Below are 18,473 nucleotides of genomic sequence, written 5' to 3'. Positions count from 1 at the left end.
TCATAGTGGCCCTTGAGCAGGGGGCGGGGGCCACAGGCATAGGGCACACAGGTCTGTCAGGAGGTGTGATTTACAAGGCTGCAAGAAAGAGATGGTCAGCTCATCCCCCCAGCTCTCTGTCACTCAGCTTGGGGTCCCAGCTGGCAGGGTGGGCAGGCTGAGGGCTGGACCTGGGCTGAAGCCCTGAAGGGAGGTATGGCCTGGGGGGCGCCCTGGGCCCAGCCACACTCAGGCACCCCTTCCTGTGATGGGGTGGCCGAAGGGATGGTGTGTGGTCCTGGCAGCGTGGATGCGCAGCGGCATGCCAGGTCCCGTTGAGCCCCTGGGTGTCCCTCTGCGACTGTGGCGGGCGGGTGGGTGAGGAAACCCCTGGGTTTCCTGTTTCTGTGGGGCCCTGGGTGTGGCCGTGGGGGAGGGGCCACCTTCCTCCTTCCCTCTGTGGGGGGAGGGGGGTGGGCAGGGCGGGGTGGGGCTCCCGGGGGCGGGGACAGCCGAGCGAGAGAGTCCAGCGGGCAGGGAGTGGTCACGCCAACTCTGCTTGGAGCCGAGCAAGCGAGTGAGTCCCGTGCGGCACCAGCCTAAAGCTGCCCGTGTGCCACGAGGGCTGGAGCTCAGCACCTGGGGGCATCAGGACCGAGCGCCGGAGGGGCGGGGCGGCACCATGTCTCGGCACCGGCTCCGTGTGCCTGAGCCCGAGAGCCTGGGCCACAAGAGAACCAGCTCGGAGGACAACCTCTACCTGGCAGTGCTCAGGGCCTCGGAGGGCAAGAAAGGTAGTGGGCACTCCCCGCCAGGCAGGGCTCACTTCCTGCCCCAGGAAGCCTGGATCCGGGTGGGGGTGGGGCCCCGCTTCAAGGGTCTGAAGGTAGGGACAGAGTCTGAGACGGGTAGGGCCACGGGCCGCGTGAGCACTGCGCCGGGGCCCGGGTGCGGAGCTGGGGTGGGGGTGGGCAGCCACTGGTGCCCAGCATGGAGAGGGCTGGCCCATGTTGGCAAGGCTGGCACTAGCCGCTGGATCTTGAGTATAGGGCTGTGGTGGGTGGGGGCGCTCTGCGCCCCGGGGAAGCCCGCTGCCCTGTTGGGACGGTACAGCTTTCCCCTCGCCCCACCCTTGACCCGGGTCCTGGCTGGGAACCTTTCTGCCCAGGTCTCCCCAGGCAGTGTGTGGGGGGGTGGGGCCAGCCACAACCGTACTCTCTGGGTTTTGGGTGGGGCCGCAGGCTCTGGACCCTCCCATCTCCAGAGGGAGACAGTAGGGGAGTGAGCCGTGACACCTGTGTGCCTGGCACCCCTGAGCCCCCCGCAGGGGCGGGCGCTGGGTCTCCCTGAATGATTCTGAGGCGCTCTTCAGGTGCTACCCACCATGTCCGCATGGTGGTCACCTCCTGGAGGCCCCTGTGGCTGCTCCCCGGCCTCAGGTCACCTGGCTTTGTCTGTCCCAGATGAACGGGATCGTGTGCAGAAGAAAACCTTCACCAAGTGGGTCAACAAACACCTCATCAAGGTTGGTGGCGTGTGTGCATGCGTGTGCATGCGTGTGCAGGGTCATGGGGTGGAGGAGGGTGCCCCTGGCCCTCCAGCCGAACAAAGGCTGCTTCTACTGTTGGCCTGGGGGCTCACTTTTCATCTCTGAAACCTGTTATTCTCTCTCTTCTCCCTGCCTCCCCCACGCTGCTCCTGCCTTCCTCCCCCTCCTCCTCCTCCTCCTCCTCCTCCTCCTCCTTCGGCCTCTCCTGCTCTCCTCTAGCACTGGAGGGCAGAGGTAGGTGTCTCCGTGGGGGTGGGGCATGTTCTGGGTCAGGGCCTGTCCCCCCGCCAGGGCCCGTTGGGGCTGTGGGGGACGTGCAGCAGCCCAGTACCTCTGTCCCCACAGGCCCAGAGACACATCAGTGACCTGTATGAAGACCTCCGCGATGGCCACAATCTCATCTCCCTGCTGGAGGTGCTCTCCGGGGACAGCCTGGTGCGTGTACCCGCCCACCTGCCCCCTCTGGGGCCCCGCCTGCCTTTCACCCGGATACCCCTGTCTGCCTTCCTTTCTTGGGGCTTTCCCACACGCCCACTTCACCCACGTCCAGCCTGGCCTTGGCCCCTCCTGTGTCTCCCGGCCTGGAGTGTTGGGCCCAGCCTGGGAGTGGCCCGTCCCCCGTGCCGCGGGCTCGCGGCCCTGCTGCTCTCTGTGTCAGAGCCCTGACACGGTAACCTCACGCTCTGCTCTGCTTTGGTTTCTCTGCTGCTTGGACTGTGAACCTTGGCCTCTGCCCTTTACCCTATGCCCTGCTCTGGCCGGGCAGCCAAGAGAGCGGGACGTAATCAGGAGCTCGCGCCTGGTGAGTGGTTGTGCGTGCTGGCTACAGCAGCGCGTGGGCTCCCCGAGACTGGGAGCCCGGCTCACCTGGGGCTGGTGGTCAGCCTGGACCCACCTGTGCCTGGCGCTTGGGCAGGCAGATGGCTGTGCATCCAGCTGCCTGAGGTCCGGCCTGTTGCAATGCCCAGGGCTGGGTCTGGGACCCACCAGGGCTGCCGCCGCCGTCCAGGAGGACCCCTCCCCCAGTGTCCTCCACCCGCGGCTTCCTGGCTATTGTCCCCTCCCACCCCTTCCTTCCTTCCCACAGCCTGGGCCTGGCTGCTGGACTTCCAAAGGCCCTGCTGGGCCTGGCCCTTGGGCCAGTGGCCCCCCTTTTCTAGCTGGGGAGGGTGAAGCGGGGACATGGGAAGAGCCTCGGTTGGTTCAGTTAGCCCAGATGCCCTGGGGATTCTGAGGGCAGGCAGGGGCCGCAGCTGGAGGTGGGACTGTGCCTCTGCCCCAGGGGTACTGACTGGCTGGGCCTCTCCACAGCCCCGGGAGAAGGGGAGGATGCGCTTCCACAAGCTGCAGAACGTTCAGATTGCCCTGGACTACCTCCGACACCGCCAGGTGAGACTGCCGGGCTGGCCTCTGGCCGAGGGCCCCCTTCCCCAGGTGGCCGCAGGTGAGGCTCAGGGGAGTTTGCTCACAGGTGAAGTTGGTGAACATCCGGAACGATGACATCGCCGATGGCAACCCCAAGCTGACCCTCGGCCTGATCTGGACGATCATCCTGCACTTCCAGGTAGAGTCCAGGGCCGGCCGGCCATCTGACTGGGGCTGTGGCCCGGGAGCCGGGGCCCTTGTCGTCCTGGCCCCGTGGGACCATCCTGCCGGCCCCCGCCTGGATGGTGCCTGCGCCCTGTGCTAGCTGCCTGGCCTGAGGGCTCAGGTCTCTCTCTCAGGCCTGGCTGGGCAGGGCCCCAAGAGCCTCCCCGCACAGGAATGCATTCTCTGTGTGCCGTGCAGCCTCCTGCCCCGGGAGGGCTGTAGAGAAGCACCCGCTGCACTGGCTGACTCATCCACTGCCCGCCCCGGCCGCACAGGAAGCCACAAATCTAAGAGCTGAGCAGGCAGAGCCTGGCTGGCACGGCAGCTGAGTCACATAGGCTGGCAGGCTGACAGACAGACAGACAGACAGACAGTCGGGGACAGGCAGGCCGCCAGCCAGACCATGCCCACCCCCGTCCCGCAGCCAGAGAGGGGCCGACCTGGCCCCCACCCCTGCTGGGACAGCCTTTCCTAGGCCTGCGGCTTCTGGGCAGGCGCTGGTGCCCACAGCTGCCCTCCTCCGGCCCACCTCTGGCAACTCAGGGAGGCGTCCATGGTGCCCACCATAGAACGGTAGCGGGGACTGGCGCGCTCACTTATTCCATGGCACCTGCCGGCGAGAGTGGCCCGGGCTGTGGTGCTGACGGAGGAAGGACCCCTGGAGGCCTCACCCTGCCTCAGCTGGCCCCGGGGGCTCCTGTGCACCCCGCACCCTGGCGTGGACTCATGACAGGTGGTGGGCACCGGGCCGGGCGCGTGGCTGTGGCTGAGCGCCTGCCCGCTGCATGGGGCAGATCTCCGACATCCAGGTGAGCGGGCAGTCGGAGGACATGACGGCCAAGGAGAAGCTCCTGCTGTGGTCCCAGCGCATGGTGGAGGGTTACCACGGCCTGCGCTGCGACAACTTCACGTCCAGCTGGCGGGACGGCCGTCTCTTCAACGCCATCATTCACCGGCACAAGTACGTGGCCCGGGGCGCCCCGGAGCACCTCAGCCAGGCGGCTTCCAACAAGCTGGGGCAGGGACGGCGGCGGGAGGGGCATGTGCCCGGACGAGTGCCTGTGCTGGCCCCCCCTCTGGAAGGGTGCAGGCAGGCCCAGCCCCCCCTCAGCCCGCCCTCCTTCGCCCAGGGCCTTTCCAGGAGCTTCGCTGGCTTCCTTGAGGCCGGGTGGCCAGGGGCTGTTGGCTCTCAGAGCCGGGAGCCTCAGCCCCCACATGGATGCCCCAGAAGGGGCTGGGGTGGCCAGGCCACGGTGGGAACGGCTCCCAGTGGAGCTTTGCCCCCACCCAGCTGGGGCCTGGTGGCCAGGGCAGCTGCAGGAATCCTACGCGGACTGGTAGCCTCTACTGGGGGTATTCCAGCCTGCGTCTGTGCCCCGTGTAGGCCCCTTGAGCGCCAGGGGATGAGGTCCAAAGTATACAGCGTCCGAACGCGGGGTCACATTGGTGGGCAGTATTGGGCGCTAGCACTGGGTGGTGTGGTTTTCAGGGTGTTTGCAGGTGGAGGAAGCTATGTCCCTGTCCCCATGCTGAGCTGCCCCCTGGGCCTCGCTGTCCCTCCGCCCCTCTGCCCACAGGCCCGTGCTCATCGATATGAACAAGGTGTATCGTCAGACCAACCTGGAGAACCTGGACCAGGCCTTCTCTGTGGCGGAACGGGACCTGGGGGTGACACGGCTCCTGGACCCTGAGGGTGCGTGCCCCGTCCCCCCTCCCCGTGCCCCTCCGCTGCCCCTCGCTGGGCGCCTCTGATGCCGGCCCCTCCCCGCAGACGTGGACGTCCCTCAGCCCGACGAGAAGTCCATCATCACCTACGTCTCCTCCCTGTACGACGCTATGCCCCGAGTGCCTGACGTGCAGGACGGCGTGAAGGCCAACGTGAGTGGTGGCTGGCGGCCGGGGGGCCAGGGGGCCGGATGGCTGGACGGCGGCCCCTCACGCCCGCCTGGCCACCTGCAGGAGCTGCAGCTGCGCTGGCAGGAGTACCGGGAGCTGGTGGTCCTGCTGCTGCAGTGGATCCGGCACCACACGGCGGCCTTCGAGGAGCGCAGGTTCCCTGCCAGCTTTGAGGAGATTGAGGTGGGCCTGGCCTCTCGCCCCAGCTCCCGCGCCCCGTGCGGCCCAGGCCTGGTCTGGCGGCTCACACCTGGTTCTCTGCAGATTTTGTGGTGCCAGTTCCTGAAGTTTAAGGAGACGGAGCTTCCGGCCAAGGAGGCGGACAAGAACCGGTCCAAGGGCATCCACCAGTCCCTGGAGGTGAGGGGGGTCCTAGACAGAGGGGACGGGGGCCATTGCAGAGGTGAGTGAGGCTGTCCACGGCCTGGAGCCTGGGGGCCCTCTTTAGCAAGCCGGCATGGCCTCGTGGCTGAGCGTCTGGAACCGGGGCTGTTCCAGGTTGGGCGGCTGGGGGGCCTGGGTGGCTTGCCTCCCCCTCTGAGCTCGGCCCCTGCCCACAGGGTGCGGTGCAAGCAGGCCAGCTCAAGATGCCGCCCGGTTACCACCCGCTGGACGTGGAGAAGGAGTGGGGCAAGCTGCACGTGGCCATTCTGGAGCGGGAGAAGCAGCTCCGCAGCGAGTTTGAGAGGTGGGTGGGTGCAGGGCTGGGGGAGGCAGTTGTGGGGTGGGGCCCCGTGGCAGCGGGAAGCCACCCGAGGGTGAGTCACTGCCTGGGGAGGAAACCACCCCCCAGGCTGGGAATCCCACACTGGGGCCAGTTCCACTGTGGGCCGCAGGCGGCCCCGGAGGCCGCGGCAGGAGGGGTATATATTCTGGAGCCCCACGCCTGGCGGGCAGACCCCACTCACCGCGGCTCCCGCGGGTGCTGTGAGCTGCAGGCTGGAGTGTCTTCAGCGCATCGTGAGCAAACTCCAGATGGAGGCTGGGCTGTGCGAGGAGCAGCTGAACCACGCTGACGCCCTGCTGCAGTCGGTGAGGGGAGGGGCGAGCAGGGCCACTGGGCAGGGAGGCGGCAAGGAGGCGGGAAGAGCCGGGAGCCCGCCGCGCCCTGTGGCCGGTGGGTGGAGAGCAGGCCCCAGCCCCTCTCCTGGTGTGCCGCCAGCTCTGATCGATTCATTTGGGCAGAACTGGTTTCCGGGCGCCAGGCAGGACATACAGGAGGCCACTGTTCCCAGCTCCAGGCCCGAGAGGCTTGCTGGCCAGAGAGGGTGGGTGGGGAGGGCCCCACACCCATAGGGCCCAGCAGGGGCGGGGCTTTGAGCCTGGGCAGGAGCTTGGTGGAGGAGGATGGGGCACAGGAACCTGTGGAGGAAGCCCTGGGGGTTCTGGCCCTTAGACCTGGCAGAGTTCCCCTAGAGAGCCAGGGGCTGGTGATCTGGCCAGAAGTGCGTATCAGGACCTTGGGCAGGGTGGGGCTGGGGCAGAGGATGGGCCGGGGCTCTCGAGGCAGCCCCCCTGCAGGCCCTAAGTTGTGGGTACCCCCCTGCAGGATGTCAGACTGCTGGCTGCAAGCAAGGCGCCCCAGCGGGCAGCCGAGGTGGAGCGGGACCTGGACAAGGCAGATGGCATGATCCGGATGCTGTTCAACGACGTGCAGACGCTCAAGGATGGGCGGCACCCACAGGGAGAGCAGATGTACCGCAGGTGGGCCACGCCCCTTGCTGGGGGGTCTCGACGCAGCCACATCCCAGCTCATGCCTCCAACGCCCCCTACCGCCCGCAGGGTGTACCGCCTGCATGAACGTCTGGTGGCCATCCGGACCGAGTACAACCTCCGGCTGAAGGCAGGTGTAGCTGCCCCCGTGACCCAGGTGTCGGTGCAGACCACGCAGAGGCGCCCCGAGCTTGAGGACGCCACGCTGCGCTACCTACAGGACCTGCTGGCCTGGGTGGAGGAGAACCAGCGGCGGGTGGACAGTGCCGAGTGGGGCGGGGACCTGCCCAGTGTGGAGGCCCAGCTGGGCAGCCACCGGGGCCTGCACCAGTCCATCGAGGAGTTCCGGGCCAAGATTGAGCGGGCACGAGCTGATGAGGTGCGTGGGCACCCTGAGGCAGGGGTGGGGGTGGGGGGCGGACCCTGGCTGCGGCAGGTGCCACGCCTTCCATCTCCCACAGGGCCAGCTCGCCCCGGCCCCCCGGGGCGCCTACAGAGACTGCCTGGGCCGGCTGGACCTGCAGTACGCCAAGCTCCTGGTGAGTGCTGGCCGCGGCTGGGCTGGGGGTAGGGGCCTAGGGGCGGGATGGGCTGAGAGAGTTCCTGTCTTCCTGCAGAACTCCTCCAAGGCCCGGCTCCGGTCCCTGGAGAGCCTGCACGGCTTTGTGGCCGCCGCCACCAAGGAGCTGATGTGGCTCAGTGAGAAGGAGGAGGAGGAGGTGGGCTTCGACTGGGGGGAGCACAACTCCAACATGGCCGCCAAGAAGGAGAGCTACTCGGTGAGGCCGCCTTCCGGAGTCTTCCAGGACTGTCCTGCCCCCATTGGGCCTCAGGGTGCTGGCTGGTCTCCCACCGGGAGCCTTGGGGGGGTGCTTATGGGAGACTGATGGACCCTGGTGTGGCCCCGACACCATTCCTGAGCCCCGCTGCCTCCGTGTCAGGCCCTGATGCGTGATCTGGAGCTGAAGGAGAAGAAAATCAAGGAGATTCAGAGCACCGGTGATCGGCTGCTCCGGGAGGGGCACCCTGCTCGGCCTACAGTGGAGGTGGGGTGGGCCGGGGCCCCTCGTGGCCGTGGGGGGCGGGCAGAATGTGGGGGACCGCCCGGGGACCCCAGTGGCCATGGGGGGTGGGCAGAATGTGGGGGACCGCCCGGGGACCCCCGTGGCTGGCCGGGAGCCTGAGAAGGGCGACGGGGTGTGCAGTCCTTCCAGGCAGCCCTGCAGACCCAGTGGAGCTGGATGCTTCAGCTGTGTTGTTGCATCGAGGCGCACCTGAAGGAGAACACAGCCTATTTCCAGGTGAGAACTGGGCTCCTCCCCCCGGCTCGGCCGCAGCACCGCTGAGGAGCCCCGGGCCGCTCCTGGGGGTGCAAGGCCCCTCCCTGTGTCCCCTTGCACAGGGCTGAGTGGTTTCTGCACCATCCCGTGGAGCTCGTGTCAGAACCCTCTGCAGCCTGGGGCCCACCGGCCCCCTGTGACCCCTTCTGACTTCCCAGTTCTTCTCGGACGTGAGGGAGACTGAGGAGCAGCTCCGGAAGCTGCAGGAGACCCTCCGCAGGAAGTACACCTGTGACCACACCATCACCATCACGCGTCTGGAGGACCTGCTGCAGGACGCCCAGGTGAGTGGACTGCAGGCCTCAGCCGGCCCAGGGCTCTACAGTAACGAGAGGGGCACTGCGGCCTGCAGGGATGAGGGCAGGTGGCCATCGGATCCCGGGATGGACTGGCCCAGGCAGGGGCGGGTGTGGCAGTGGTGGGGTTGCAGGGCCAACCGGGAGCCAGGAGGAGCTGGCGCGGCGTCTGGACTGCGCAGCTGCTTCGTGACGGTCCCTCTGGGGGTGGAGACACAGCGATGAGAGGGGTCGGGATGCTGGGGAAGATGTGACGGGGGTCAGTCAGCACCGTGGGACAGGGCTGTGGGGGAGCTGCGAGGTCAGTGGCGGGGTCCTGGAGTAGGGGCGGGTGGCTGCCAGAGCGGACGTGAGCTCTGGACACCGGAGCTGCTGGCACCCCCAGAGCAAGCCCCGGGCCTGCCCCCCCCCGCTGCTGGCCCGCGCACTCCGCCCGGTGGCATCTCGGGCCTGTGTGTGGGGCGGGCACAGTCCGAAGGGCTGCATAGGGCAGAGAGGCAGCTGGGTCTGGCGCCCGTGTGCCCTGGGGCAGGGGAGGGCTTGGCGGGAGTGCTGGCTGGGGGCCCCTGGGGGCAGGAGCGGGGGCAGTGAAGGCTGGAGAGCCGGTCTGGGGGAGGCATGAGAGATGCAGGCAGTTTCAGGGTAGACTGACTGCAACCTCTGACAATCCTTACTGGGGTTTGGCCCCTTGGAGAGGCAAGACGGGAGGAGATGGATGACCTTCAGCGGGAGGAGGACAGTGGAGGGGAGAGGACATCGTGTGGCCAAGAGCGCAGCTGGGGCTGCTCTCCTGGGGGGTACAGGGGCCCTGGGGGGCGGGGAGCGCTTAGTCTGGGCCAGGAAGAAAGGAGGGTCAGTGGGATCAGTTGGGGGCTAAGCCCTGGGTTGCTGCCCCGGTCACACCTCCTGCTTCCCAGTGCCCAGTCCCATTGTGCCCCAGGGGCAGCAGGAGGGTCCCCTTGATCTTGGGCCAGAGGCGGGGTACCAGGGGGCTTGCTCATTGCCTGGGGCAGGAGTGTGGGTCTTCGTAGGACCTCATCTAGGCACATGGCGTCTGGGCGTTGGACCGTGGTTTCTGAGCCTCCTTTCCCTGGCAGGATGAGAAGGACCGACTGAACGAGTACAGGGCACACCTCTCAGGCCTGGCCAAGCGGGCCAAGGCCATCGTGCAGCTGAAGCCCCGAAACCAAGCCCACCCCGTGCGGGGTCGCGTACTGCTGCTGGCTGTGTGTGACTACAAGCAGGTGGAGGTGAGGGCCAGGCTGAGTGGACCGGCACCCTGGGTGGGGACGGGGCCTGGCCGCTCTGTGACCACTCCGGCTGCCGTAGGTGACCGTGCACAAGGGGGACGAGTGTCAGCTGCTGGGCCCCGCACAGCCATCCCACTGGAAGGTGCTCAGCAGCTCCAGCAGTGAGGCCGCCGTGCCTTCCGTGTGCTTCCTTGTGCCCCCGCCCAACCAGGAGGCCCAGGAGGCCGTCACCAGGTGGGTAGTCCGGGGCTGGCAGCTGGAGTGGGTGCTGTGGGCTCGTGCCCCAACACCTCTGACCGTGCCGCTGACCTGCCAGGCTGGAGGCCCAGCACCAGGCCCTGGTCGTCCTGTGGCATCAGCTGCACGTGGACATGAAGAGTCTCCTGGCCTGGCAGAGCCTCAGCCGTGACATGCAGCTCATCCGCTCCTGGTCCCTGGTCACGGTAGGACTTACCGCAGGGGGCTGCGCTGGGGATGGGGGGCCTCTCGTGGGCCGGGCGCCCCTTGCCCATGCTCAGCCCTGAGTGCCGCCCGCAGTTCCGGACATTGAAGCCAGAGGAGCAGCGGCAAGCCATGCGCAGCCTGGAGCTTCACTACCAGGCCTTCCTGCGGGACAGTCAGGACGCCGGCGGCTTCGGGCCTGAGGACCGGCTGCAGGCTGAGCGCGAGTACGGCAGCTGCAGCCGCCATTACCAGCAGCTGCTGCAGAGCATGGAGCAAGGTAGGTGGCAGGCAGACCCCGGGTGGGGGGGCGGCGGCAGGCAGGCCCAGGGTGGGGAGGGGCCCTGGGCAGGCCGGGGGGGGGGGGCAGTGGCAGGCAGCCCCGTGAGCAGGATGTGTCTGCAGGTGCGCAGGAGGAGTCCCGCTGTCAGCAATGCATCTCCGAGCTCAAGGACATCCGGCTGCAGCTGGAGGCCTGCGAGACCCGCACCGTGCATCGCCTGCGACTGCCGCTAGAGAAAGAGCCTGCGCGGGAGTGTGCGCAGCGCATTGCCGAGCAGCAGGCAGGCACCCGCCCAGCCCCACCGCCCTCCCCGGCCCGCCCTCCCCAGCCTTCCTGGGGTGCTGGGTGCAGGGCTCCCGAAGTAAGCTTGTCCCCTACTCGGTTTCTCCTCAGAAAGCACAAGCTGAGGTGGAGGGCCTGGGCAAGGGTGTCGCCCGGCTCTCTGCTGAGGCCGAGAAGGTCCTGGCCCTGCCCGAGCCGTCACCCGCTGCCCCGACTCTGCGCTCAGAGCTGGAGCTGACCCTGGGCAAGCTGGAGCAGGTCCGCAGCCTGTCTGCGATCTACCTGGAGAAGTGAGTGCACCTGCGGGTGGCCGGGGAGCCGCGACGGTGGGAAGGTTCTGAGCGGAGGGGGGCCTGACCGCTGTGTGCTGGTGGAGGACAGGCTGATGGGGGCCAGGAGGAGGGGTCTGCTGAGCGGTCTGGCCAAGAGGTGGGTGTGGACCAGGGTGGTGGTTGTGGATGTGGCCAGAGGGGTCAGCCCTGATGTGCCCTGAAGGTGGGAGGATTGCCTGGGGGTGTGCAGGCAGGGGAAGGAGACCGAGGAGGAGCTGGGTGAGGAACACCAGAAGAGGGAGTGGCCCATGGCCAGTGAGGTTCAGACAAAGGGCTTGGCCGGGGTTGGGGGGGCATTTCTTGGTGGAGAGTGGGCATGAGGAGCTGCAGGGGGTAGGCAGGCGGTAGGGCAGGGGATGAGCAGACCTGAGGCTGAGGTCTTTTCAGGGGGCCAGCAATTCCCCCCCACCAGTCCGTGCTTGTTTCCATGTGTCCCTGGGGAAATGCAACCCTTCCCAGGCCCCTTCCTCTACGGGCCCGTTGCCAACCACCTACAGCACGTACGTTCACATGGTTCAGACTCTCTTTTGGAAGGATTATGTGCCATTCTCTACCGCTTCCCTTAGTCTCATCACCGACTGGGCTCTGAGGGCCCACGGTTCTTCTATAATGTCTGGGGTGTAAACAGCACATCCAAGTGTTAGCCATGCTTTCTTTACAAAGCCAGATATGTCAGGAATGTCATCATCTGGTTCATGGTGTCACCCCTTACCCAGTCTCAGGCCTGAAAGGCTGAGAGCTTCTCCCAGGCTCCAGGGGTGGCAGACTGGGGATCTCTTCTGCTGTTTCTCTGGACAGCACAGCTGTCTCCAGGACTCAGTCCAGAGCTGAAGTGTCCCTGGGTCCCAGAGGTCCCCAACCACCCTCTCCCCGAGGCTTCTGTTCTCCCTGACGCCCGTGACCGCAGGGATCAGCTGACTACCAGGGTTCTGGTTCCTTGCATGGGACTTGGTGTTGCTCACCCCCGTGCTGAGTCCCGTTCTCCCCGCAGGCTCAAGACCATCAGTCTGGTGATCCGCAGCACACAGGGGGCGGAGGAAGTGCTCAAGGCACACGAGGAGCAGCTCAAGGAGGCCCAGGCCGTGCCTGCCACCCTCCCAGAGCTTGAGGCTACCAAGGCTGCATTGAAGGTACTGCGGGGCCGGGGCCTCGCCGTGAGGGCGGGGGCTCGGGGGTCAGAGGCGGGGCCCTGGGGCTGAGACCGCACCTGCCTCTGCAGAAACTCCGGGTCCAGGCAGAAGCACAGCAGCCCGTGTTTGACGCCCTGCGGGACGAGCTGCGGGGGGCTCAGGAGGTGGGTGAGCGGCTACAGCGGCAGCACGGCGAGCGGGACGTGGACGTGGAACGCTGGCGCGAGCGGGTTGCCCCACTGCTGGAGCGCTGGCAGGCCGTGCTGGCCCAGACGGATGTGAGACAGCGCGAGCTCGAACAGCTGGGCCGCCAGCTTCGTTACTACCGTGAGAGCGCGGACCTGCTGGACTCCTGGCTGCAGGACGCCAAGCAGCGGCAGGAGCAGATCCAGGCCGTGCCTCTGGCCAACAGCCAGGCTGTGCGGGAGCAGCTGCGGCAGGAGAAGGTGGGTGCGGGCTGGGCCCCGGGTGGGTGGGAGGGGCGGCGGAGGGGGCGCGCCCTGTGGCCGCTGACCGCCCTCCCCCCCAGGCCCTGCTGGAGGAAATCGAGCGGCAAAGGGAGAAGGTGGAGGAGTGCCAGCGCCTTGCGAAGCAGTACATCAATGCCATCAAGGTGAGGCTTCCGGGCTTCCTGCTACCCTCATGGAGGCTGGCCTCTCTCCTCGAGAGGAGGTGCCCCCGAGCCCGGGCCACCCTGTTGAAAGCCTGGGGCACGTTCAGGCGCAGGGTGAGGGGGGCGCAAAGCTGGTGACCGACTGTCGTGTCTTCACAGGACTACGAGCTCCAGCTGGTCACGTACAAGGCACAGCTGGAACCGGTGGCCTCCCCAGCCAAGAAGCCCAAGGTCCAGTCTGGGTCTGAGAGCATCATCCAGGAGGTAGGGCCGGGGGTGGGGCTGCTGGGCTGCGTGGGCTGCGTGGGCCCTAGGGCTCAAGGCAGGCCTGACCCTGGCTGCCTCCTCCCTCCCACCCCCCAGTACGTAGACCTGCGCACGAGGTACAGCGAGCTGACCACACTCACAAGTCAGTACATCAAGTTCATCAGCGAGACTCTGCGGCGCATGGAGGAGGAGGAGGTATGGCCTGCTGGGGTGGAAGTGTCGTCCTCTTGCCCACCCCCGCCCCCGGGAACCTGTCTGAGACCACCGAGTCCAGCTCTGCCCCCTCCCCTGCAGCACGGCCTGCCCCACCTTGGCCTGGCACTGCACTGCTCTCCCCACGGTGGCTGGCACCTCCTCTTTCTCCTCTGTTGGCACGTGCCGCAACCAGGTGTCCTCCTGGCTCTCTCATGTGTGTTCCTCCTTGGGATTCCATGCAGCCTCTCCGCTCGGCCACTTGCTCTGGAAGAGCTGAGGAGTAGGAGATCATGGGAGCTGGGGAGGGAGGGTCCCAGGTGGCTCCCTGTCCTGTTCCTCCTGCTTCCTGGTGGACTCGCCGTCTGGCCTACCTGTGGCCTCCTCTCTGCAGGGCTTGCAGTCCCTTGGGGCTGCACTGCTGCCTCACGCCGGATGCCCCGCCCTGCCCCGCCGGGCTGCAGGAATGGGCCTAGGCCAGGGAGAGGGGCCCTGTGAGCCAGGCCAGCAGGTGCCCAGCGGGGCTCAGGCAGGGCTGGATGGTGGGCGCGGCTCGCAAGCCCTGCAAACTGCCTGCTTTGCTCTCTCTCTCTCTCCCTGTCCGTCTGTCTCCATGGCCTGTCTGCGGGAAGAGGGGAGGACGCCTGGGCCTCCTTCCCCAGGCTGGTGAGCACGGTGGGGCCAGGCTGCGCTCGCTGCCCTGAGTGCCCTGGGCGGGTGCACGCTGTCTCCTTCGGCCGGGCTGTGACCTCTGTCGTCCCCTGCCCCCGTCCCCTGCCCCGTGCTGTCGGAGTGAACTGTGGTGGTGCCGTGTCCTTTGCGTGCCCCGCGGCCCGCTCCGCGCTCACTGCTCTCTCCGGTTCTCTCCCCCCCACCCGGCCGTGGCCACAGAGGCTGGCTGAGCAGCAGCGGGCAGAGGAGCGGGAGCGGCTGGCCCAGGTGGAGGCCGCGCTGGAGAAGCAGCGGCAGCTGGCCGAGGCGCACGCCCAGGCGAAGGCGCAGGCCGAGCGCGAGGCCCAGGAGCTGCAGCAGCGCATGCAGGAGGAGGTGGCGCGGCGGGAGGAGGCAGCGGTGGACGCGCAGCAGCAGAAGCGGAGCATTCAGGAGGAGCTGCAGCACTTGCGGCAGAGCTCGGAGGCCGAGATCCAGGCGAAGGCCCGACAGGTGGAGGCGGCCGAACGCAGCCGGCTGCGCATCGAGGAGGAGATCCGCGTGGTGCGCCTGCAGCTGGAGGCTACCGAGCGCCAGCGCGGCGGGGCGGAGGGCGAGCTGCAGGCCCTACGCGCGCGGGCTGAGGAGGCCGAGGCACAGAAGCGGCAGGCGCAGGAGGAGGCGGAGCGCCTGCGGCGGCAGGTGCAGGACGAGAGCCAGCGCAAGCGACAGGCGGAGGCCGAGCTGGCCCTGCGCGTCAAGGCGGAGGCCGAGGCGGCCCGGGAAAAGCAGCGGGCCCTGCAGGCGCTGGAGGAGCTGCAGCTCCAGGCGGAGGAAGCGGAGCGGCGCCTCCGGCAGGCGGAGGCCGAGCGGGCACGCCAGGTGCAGGTGGCCCTGGAGACGGCGCAGCGCAGCGCCGAGGTGGAGCTGCAGAGCAAGCGCGCCTCGTTCGCGGAGAAGACCGCGCAGCTGGAGCGCACCCTGCAGGAAGAGCACGTGACGGTGGCGCAGCTGCGGGAGGAGGCCGCGCGGCAGGCGCAGCGGCAGGCCGAGGCGGAGCGCGCCCGGGAGGAGGCCGAGCGGGAGCTGGAGCGCTGGCGGCTGAAGGCCAACGAGGCGCTGCGCCTGCGGCTGCAGGCGGAGGAGGTGGCGCAGCAGAAAAGCCTGGCGCAGGCGGAGGCGGAGCAGCAGAAGGAGGAGGCGGAGCGCGAGGCCCGGCGCCGCGGCAAGGCGGAGGAGCAGGCCGTGCGGCAGCGGGAGCTGGCCGAGCAGGAGCTGGAGAAGCAGCGGCAGCTGGCGGAGGGCACCGCCCAGCAGCGCCTGGCGGCGGAGCAGGAGCTGATCCGGCTGCGGGCCGGCACCGAGCAGGGGGAGCAGCAGCGCCAGCTCCTGGAGGAGGCGCTCGCGCGGCTGCAGCGCGAGGCGACTGCGGCTGCGCAGAAGCGCCAGGAGCTGGAGGCGGAGCTGGCGACGGTGCGCGCGGAGATGGAGGTGCTGCTGGCCAGCAAGGCGCGCGCCGAAGAGGAGTCGCGCTCCACCAGCGAGAAGTCCAAGCAGAGGCTGGAGGCCGAGGCGAGCCGCTTCCGCGAGTTGGCCGAGGAGGCCGCTCGCCTGCGCGCCCTGGCCGAGGAGACCAAGCGGCAGCGGCAGCTGGCTGAGGAGGACGCAGCGCGGCAGCGGGCGGAGGCGGAGCGGGTGCTGGCCGAGAAGCTGGCCGCCATCAGTGAGGCCACGCGGCTCAAGACCGAGGCAGAGATCGCACTCAAGGAGAAGGAGGCGGAGAACGAGCGTCTGCGGCGGCTGGCGGAGGACGAGGCCTTCCAGCGGCGGCGGCTGGAGGAGCAGGCGGCCCAGCACAAGGCGGACATCGAGGAGCGGCTGATGCAGCTGCGTAAGGCGTCCGACAGCGAGCTGGAGCGGCAGAAGGGGCTGGTGGAGGACACGCTGCGGCAGCGGCGGCAGGTGGAGGAGGAGATCCTGGCCCTCAAGGCGAGCTTTGAGAAGGCGGCCGCCGGCAAGGCGGAGCTGGAGCTGGAGCTGGGGCGCATCCGCAGCAATGCTGAGGACACGCTGCGCAGCAAGGAGCAGGCTGAGCGGGAGGCTGCGCGGCAGCGGCAGCTGGCGGCCGAGGAGGAACAGCGGCGCCGCGAGGCTGAGGAGCGTGTGCAGAAGAGCCTGGTGGCGGAGGAGGAGGCCGCGCGGCAGCGCAAGTTGGCGCTGGAGGAGGTGGAGCGGCTCAAGGCCAAGGTGGAGGAGGCGCGGCGCCTGCGCGAGCGGGCAGAGCAGGAGTCGGCGCGGCAGCTGCAGCTGGCCCAGGAGGCCGCCCAGAAGCGGCTGCAGGCGGAGGAGAAGGCGCACGCCTTTGCGGTGCAGCAGAAGGAACAGGAGCTGCAGCAGACGCTCCAGCAGGAGCAGAGCATGCTGGAGCGGCTGCGCAGCGAGGCAGAGGCCGCGCGGCGGGCGGCCGAGGAGGCGGAGGAGGCCCGGGAGCGCGCCGAGGTGGAGGCGGCTCAGTCCCGGCAGCAGGTGGAAGAGGCCGAGCGGCTGAAGCAGTTGGCGGAAGAGCAGGCGCGGGCCCGGGCGCAGGCGCAGGCTGCCGCAGAGAAGCTGCGCAAGGAGGCGGAGCAGGAGGCGGCCCGGCGGGCACAGGCCGAGCAGGCGGCTTTGAAGCAGAAGCAGGCGGCTGACGCAGAGATGGAAAAGCACAAGAAATTTGCGGAGCAGACTCTGCGGCAGAAGGCACAGGTGGAGCAGGAACTGACCGCCCTGCGGCTGCAGCTGGAGGAGACTGACCACCAGAAGGGCATCTTGGACGAGGAGCTGCAGCGGCTCAAGGCGGAAGTGATGGAGGCAGCCCGGCAGCGCAGCCAGGTGGAGGAGGAGCTCTTCTCCGTGCGCGTGCAGATGGAGGAGCTGAGCAAGCTCAAGGCGCGCATCGAGGCGGAGAACCGTGCGCTCATCTTGCGTGACAAGGACAACACCCAGCGCTTCCTGCAGGAGGAGGCCGAGAAGATGAAGCAGGTTGCGGAGGAGGCGGCCCGGCTGAGCGTGGCAGCCCAGGAGGCGGCCCGGCTGCGGCAGCTGGCCGAGGAGGACCTGGCGCAACAGCGGGCCCTGGCTGAAAAGATGCTCAAGGAGAAGATGCAGGCGGTGCAGGAGGCCACGCGCCTCAAGGCCGAGGCGGAGCTGCTGCAGCAGCAGAAGGAGCTCGCGCAGGAGCAGGCCCGGCAGCTGCAGGAGGACAAGGAGCAGATGGCGCAGCAGCTGGTGCAGGAGACACAGGGCTTCCAGCGGACTTTGGAGCTGGAGCGGCAGCGGCAGCTGGAGATGAGCGCTGAGGCCGAGCGCCTCAAGCTTCGCGTGGCCGAGATGAGCCAGGCGCAGGCCCGTGCCGAGGAGGATGCCCAGCGCTTCCGCAGACAGGCCGAGGAGATCGGCGAGAAGCTGCACCGCACTGAGCTCGCCACGCAGGAGAAGGTGACGCTGGTACACACGCTTGAGGTCCAGCGGCAGCAGAGCGACCATGACGCCGAGCGCCTCCGAGCGGCCATTGCTGAGCTGGAGCGTGAGAAGGAGAAGCTCCAGGAGGAGGCCACGTTGCTGCAGCAGAAGTCCGAGGAGGTACCGGCCTGCCCTCCACGAGCAAGTGGGTGGGCCCGGGTGGGGGCCCCCGGCGTCCCTGACTGTCCCCCTCTCTCTCTCCAGATGCAGGTGGTGCAGCAGGAGCAGCTGCTGCAGGAGACGCGGGCGCTGCAGCAGAGCTTCCTGTCGGAGAAGGACCGCCTGCTGCAGCGGGAGCACTCCATCGAGCAGGAGAAGGCCAAGCTGGAGCAGCTGTTCCAGGACGAGGTGGCCAAGGCGCAGCAGCTGCGCGAGGAGCAGCAGCGGCAGCAGCAGCAGATGGCACAGGAGAGGCAGTGGCTGGTGGCCAGCATGGAGGAGGCCCTGCAGCGCCAGCGCGACGCGGAGGAGGGCGTGCGGCGCAAGCAGGAGGAGCTGCAGCAGCTGGAGCAGCAACGTCAGCAGCAGGAGAAGCTGCTGGCCGAGGAGAACCGGCGGCTGCGCGAGCGGCTGCAGCGCCTGGAGGAGGAGCACCGGGCCGCGGTGGCGCATTCCGAGGAGATCGCTGCCTCGCAGGCCGTGGCCGCCAAAGCCCTGCCCAACGGCCGGGACGCGCCTGACGGCCCAGCCGCAGAGGTGGAGCACGAGCATGCGTTTGACGGGCTGCGGCGGAAGGTGCCGGCCCAGCGGCTGCAGGAGGTTGGCGTCCTGAGCTCGGAGGAGCTGCAGCGGCTGGCCGAGGGCCACACAACAGTGGCTGAGCTTGCCCAGCGGGAGGACGTGCGCCGGTACCTGCGGGGCCGCAGTGGCATCGCCGGGCTGCTGCTGAAGCCCACCAACGAGAAGCTGAGCGTCTATGCGGCCCTCCAGCGGCAGCTGCTGAGCCCGGGCACGGCGCTCATCCTGCTCGAGGCCCAGGCTGCCTCCGGCTTCCTCCTGGACCCCGTGCGGAATCGGCGGCTGACGGTCAACGAGGCCGTGAAGGAAGGCGTGGTGGGCCCCGAGCTGCACCACAAGCTTCTGTCGGCCGAGCGCGCCGTCACCGGCTACAAGGACCCCTACACCGGGGAGCAGATCTCCCTCTTCCAGGCCATGAAGAAGGACCTC

The 18,473-nt window shown here is 68.3% G+C and overlaps 1 protein-coding gene across 1 annotated transcript in view; it reads left to right on the top strand.

The window, feature by feature from the left end:
• Positions 1–18,473, top strand: part of PLEC (plectin) — a 45,164-nt gene that overhangs the window by 9,993 nt on the left and 16,698 nt on the right. The window contains exons 2-32 of the mRNA XM_081816689.1: positions 1,443–1,504; positions 1,874–1,963; positions 2,840–2,917; positions 3,000–3,092; positions 3,913–4,079; positions 4,696–4,811; positions 4,890–4,996; positions 5,078–5,197; positions 5,279–5,374; positions 5,575–5,702; positions 5,953–6,046; positions 6,564–6,718; positions 6,798–7,107; positions 7,190–7,267; positions 7,346–7,507; positions 7,670–7,774; positions 7,934–8,029; positions 8,227–8,352; positions 9,462–9,614; positions 9,694–9,848; positions 9,931–10,057; positions 10,152–10,335; positions 10,461–10,618; positions 10,732–10,910; positions 11,944–12,082; positions 12,172–12,528; positions 12,612–12,695; positions 12,855–12,959; positions 13,059–13,157; positions 14,046–17,426; positions 17,511–18,467. Coding sequence (XP_081672815.1) covers positions 1,443–1,504; positions 1,874–1,963; positions 2,840–2,917; positions 3,000–3,092; positions 3,913–4,079; positions 4,696–4,811; positions 4,890–4,996; positions 5,078–5,197; positions 5,279–5,374; positions 5,575–5,702; positions 5,953–6,046; positions 6,564–6,718; positions 6,798–7,107; positions 7,190–7,267; positions 7,346–7,507; positions 7,670–7,774; positions 7,934–8,029; positions 8,227–8,352; positions 9,462–9,614; positions 9,694–9,848; positions 9,931–10,057; positions 10,152–10,335; positions 10,461–10,618; positions 10,732–10,910; positions 11,944–12,082; positions 12,172–12,528; positions 12,612–12,695; positions 12,855–12,959; positions 13,059–13,157; positions 14,046–17,426; positions 17,511–18,467 — 8,261 coding nt within the window. The remainder of the gene's footprint in view (positions 1–1,442; positions 1,505–1,873; positions 1,964–2,839; positions 2,918–2,999; positions 3,093–3,912; positions 4,080–4,695; positions 4,812–4,889; positions 4,997–5,077; positions 5,198–5,278; positions 5,375–5,574; positions 5,703–5,952; positions 6,047–6,563; positions 6,719–6,797; positions 7,108–7,189; positions 7,268–7,345; positions 7,508–7,669; positions 7,775–7,933; positions 8,030–8,226; positions 8,353–9,461; positions 9,615–9,693; positions 9,849–9,930; positions 10,058–10,151; positions 10,336–10,460; positions 10,619–10,731; positions 10,911–11,943; positions 12,083–12,171; positions 12,529–12,611; positions 12,696–12,854; positions 12,960–13,058; positions 13,158–14,045; positions 17,427–17,510; positions 18,468–18,473) is intronic.

This window comes from Leptonychotes weddellii, chromosome 4 (assembly GCF_054177405.1).
Source record: "Leptonychotes weddellii isolate Sample4059 chromosome 4, ASM5417740v2, whole genome shotgun sequence".
In the NCBI taxonomy this organism is placed as follows: Eukaryota; Metazoa; Chordata; class Mammalia; order Carnivora; family Phocidae; genus Leptonychotes; species Leptonychotes weddellii.
Note: the sequence above shows the minus strand (reverse complement) of the source record. Positions and strands in the feature narration are given on the sequence as shown.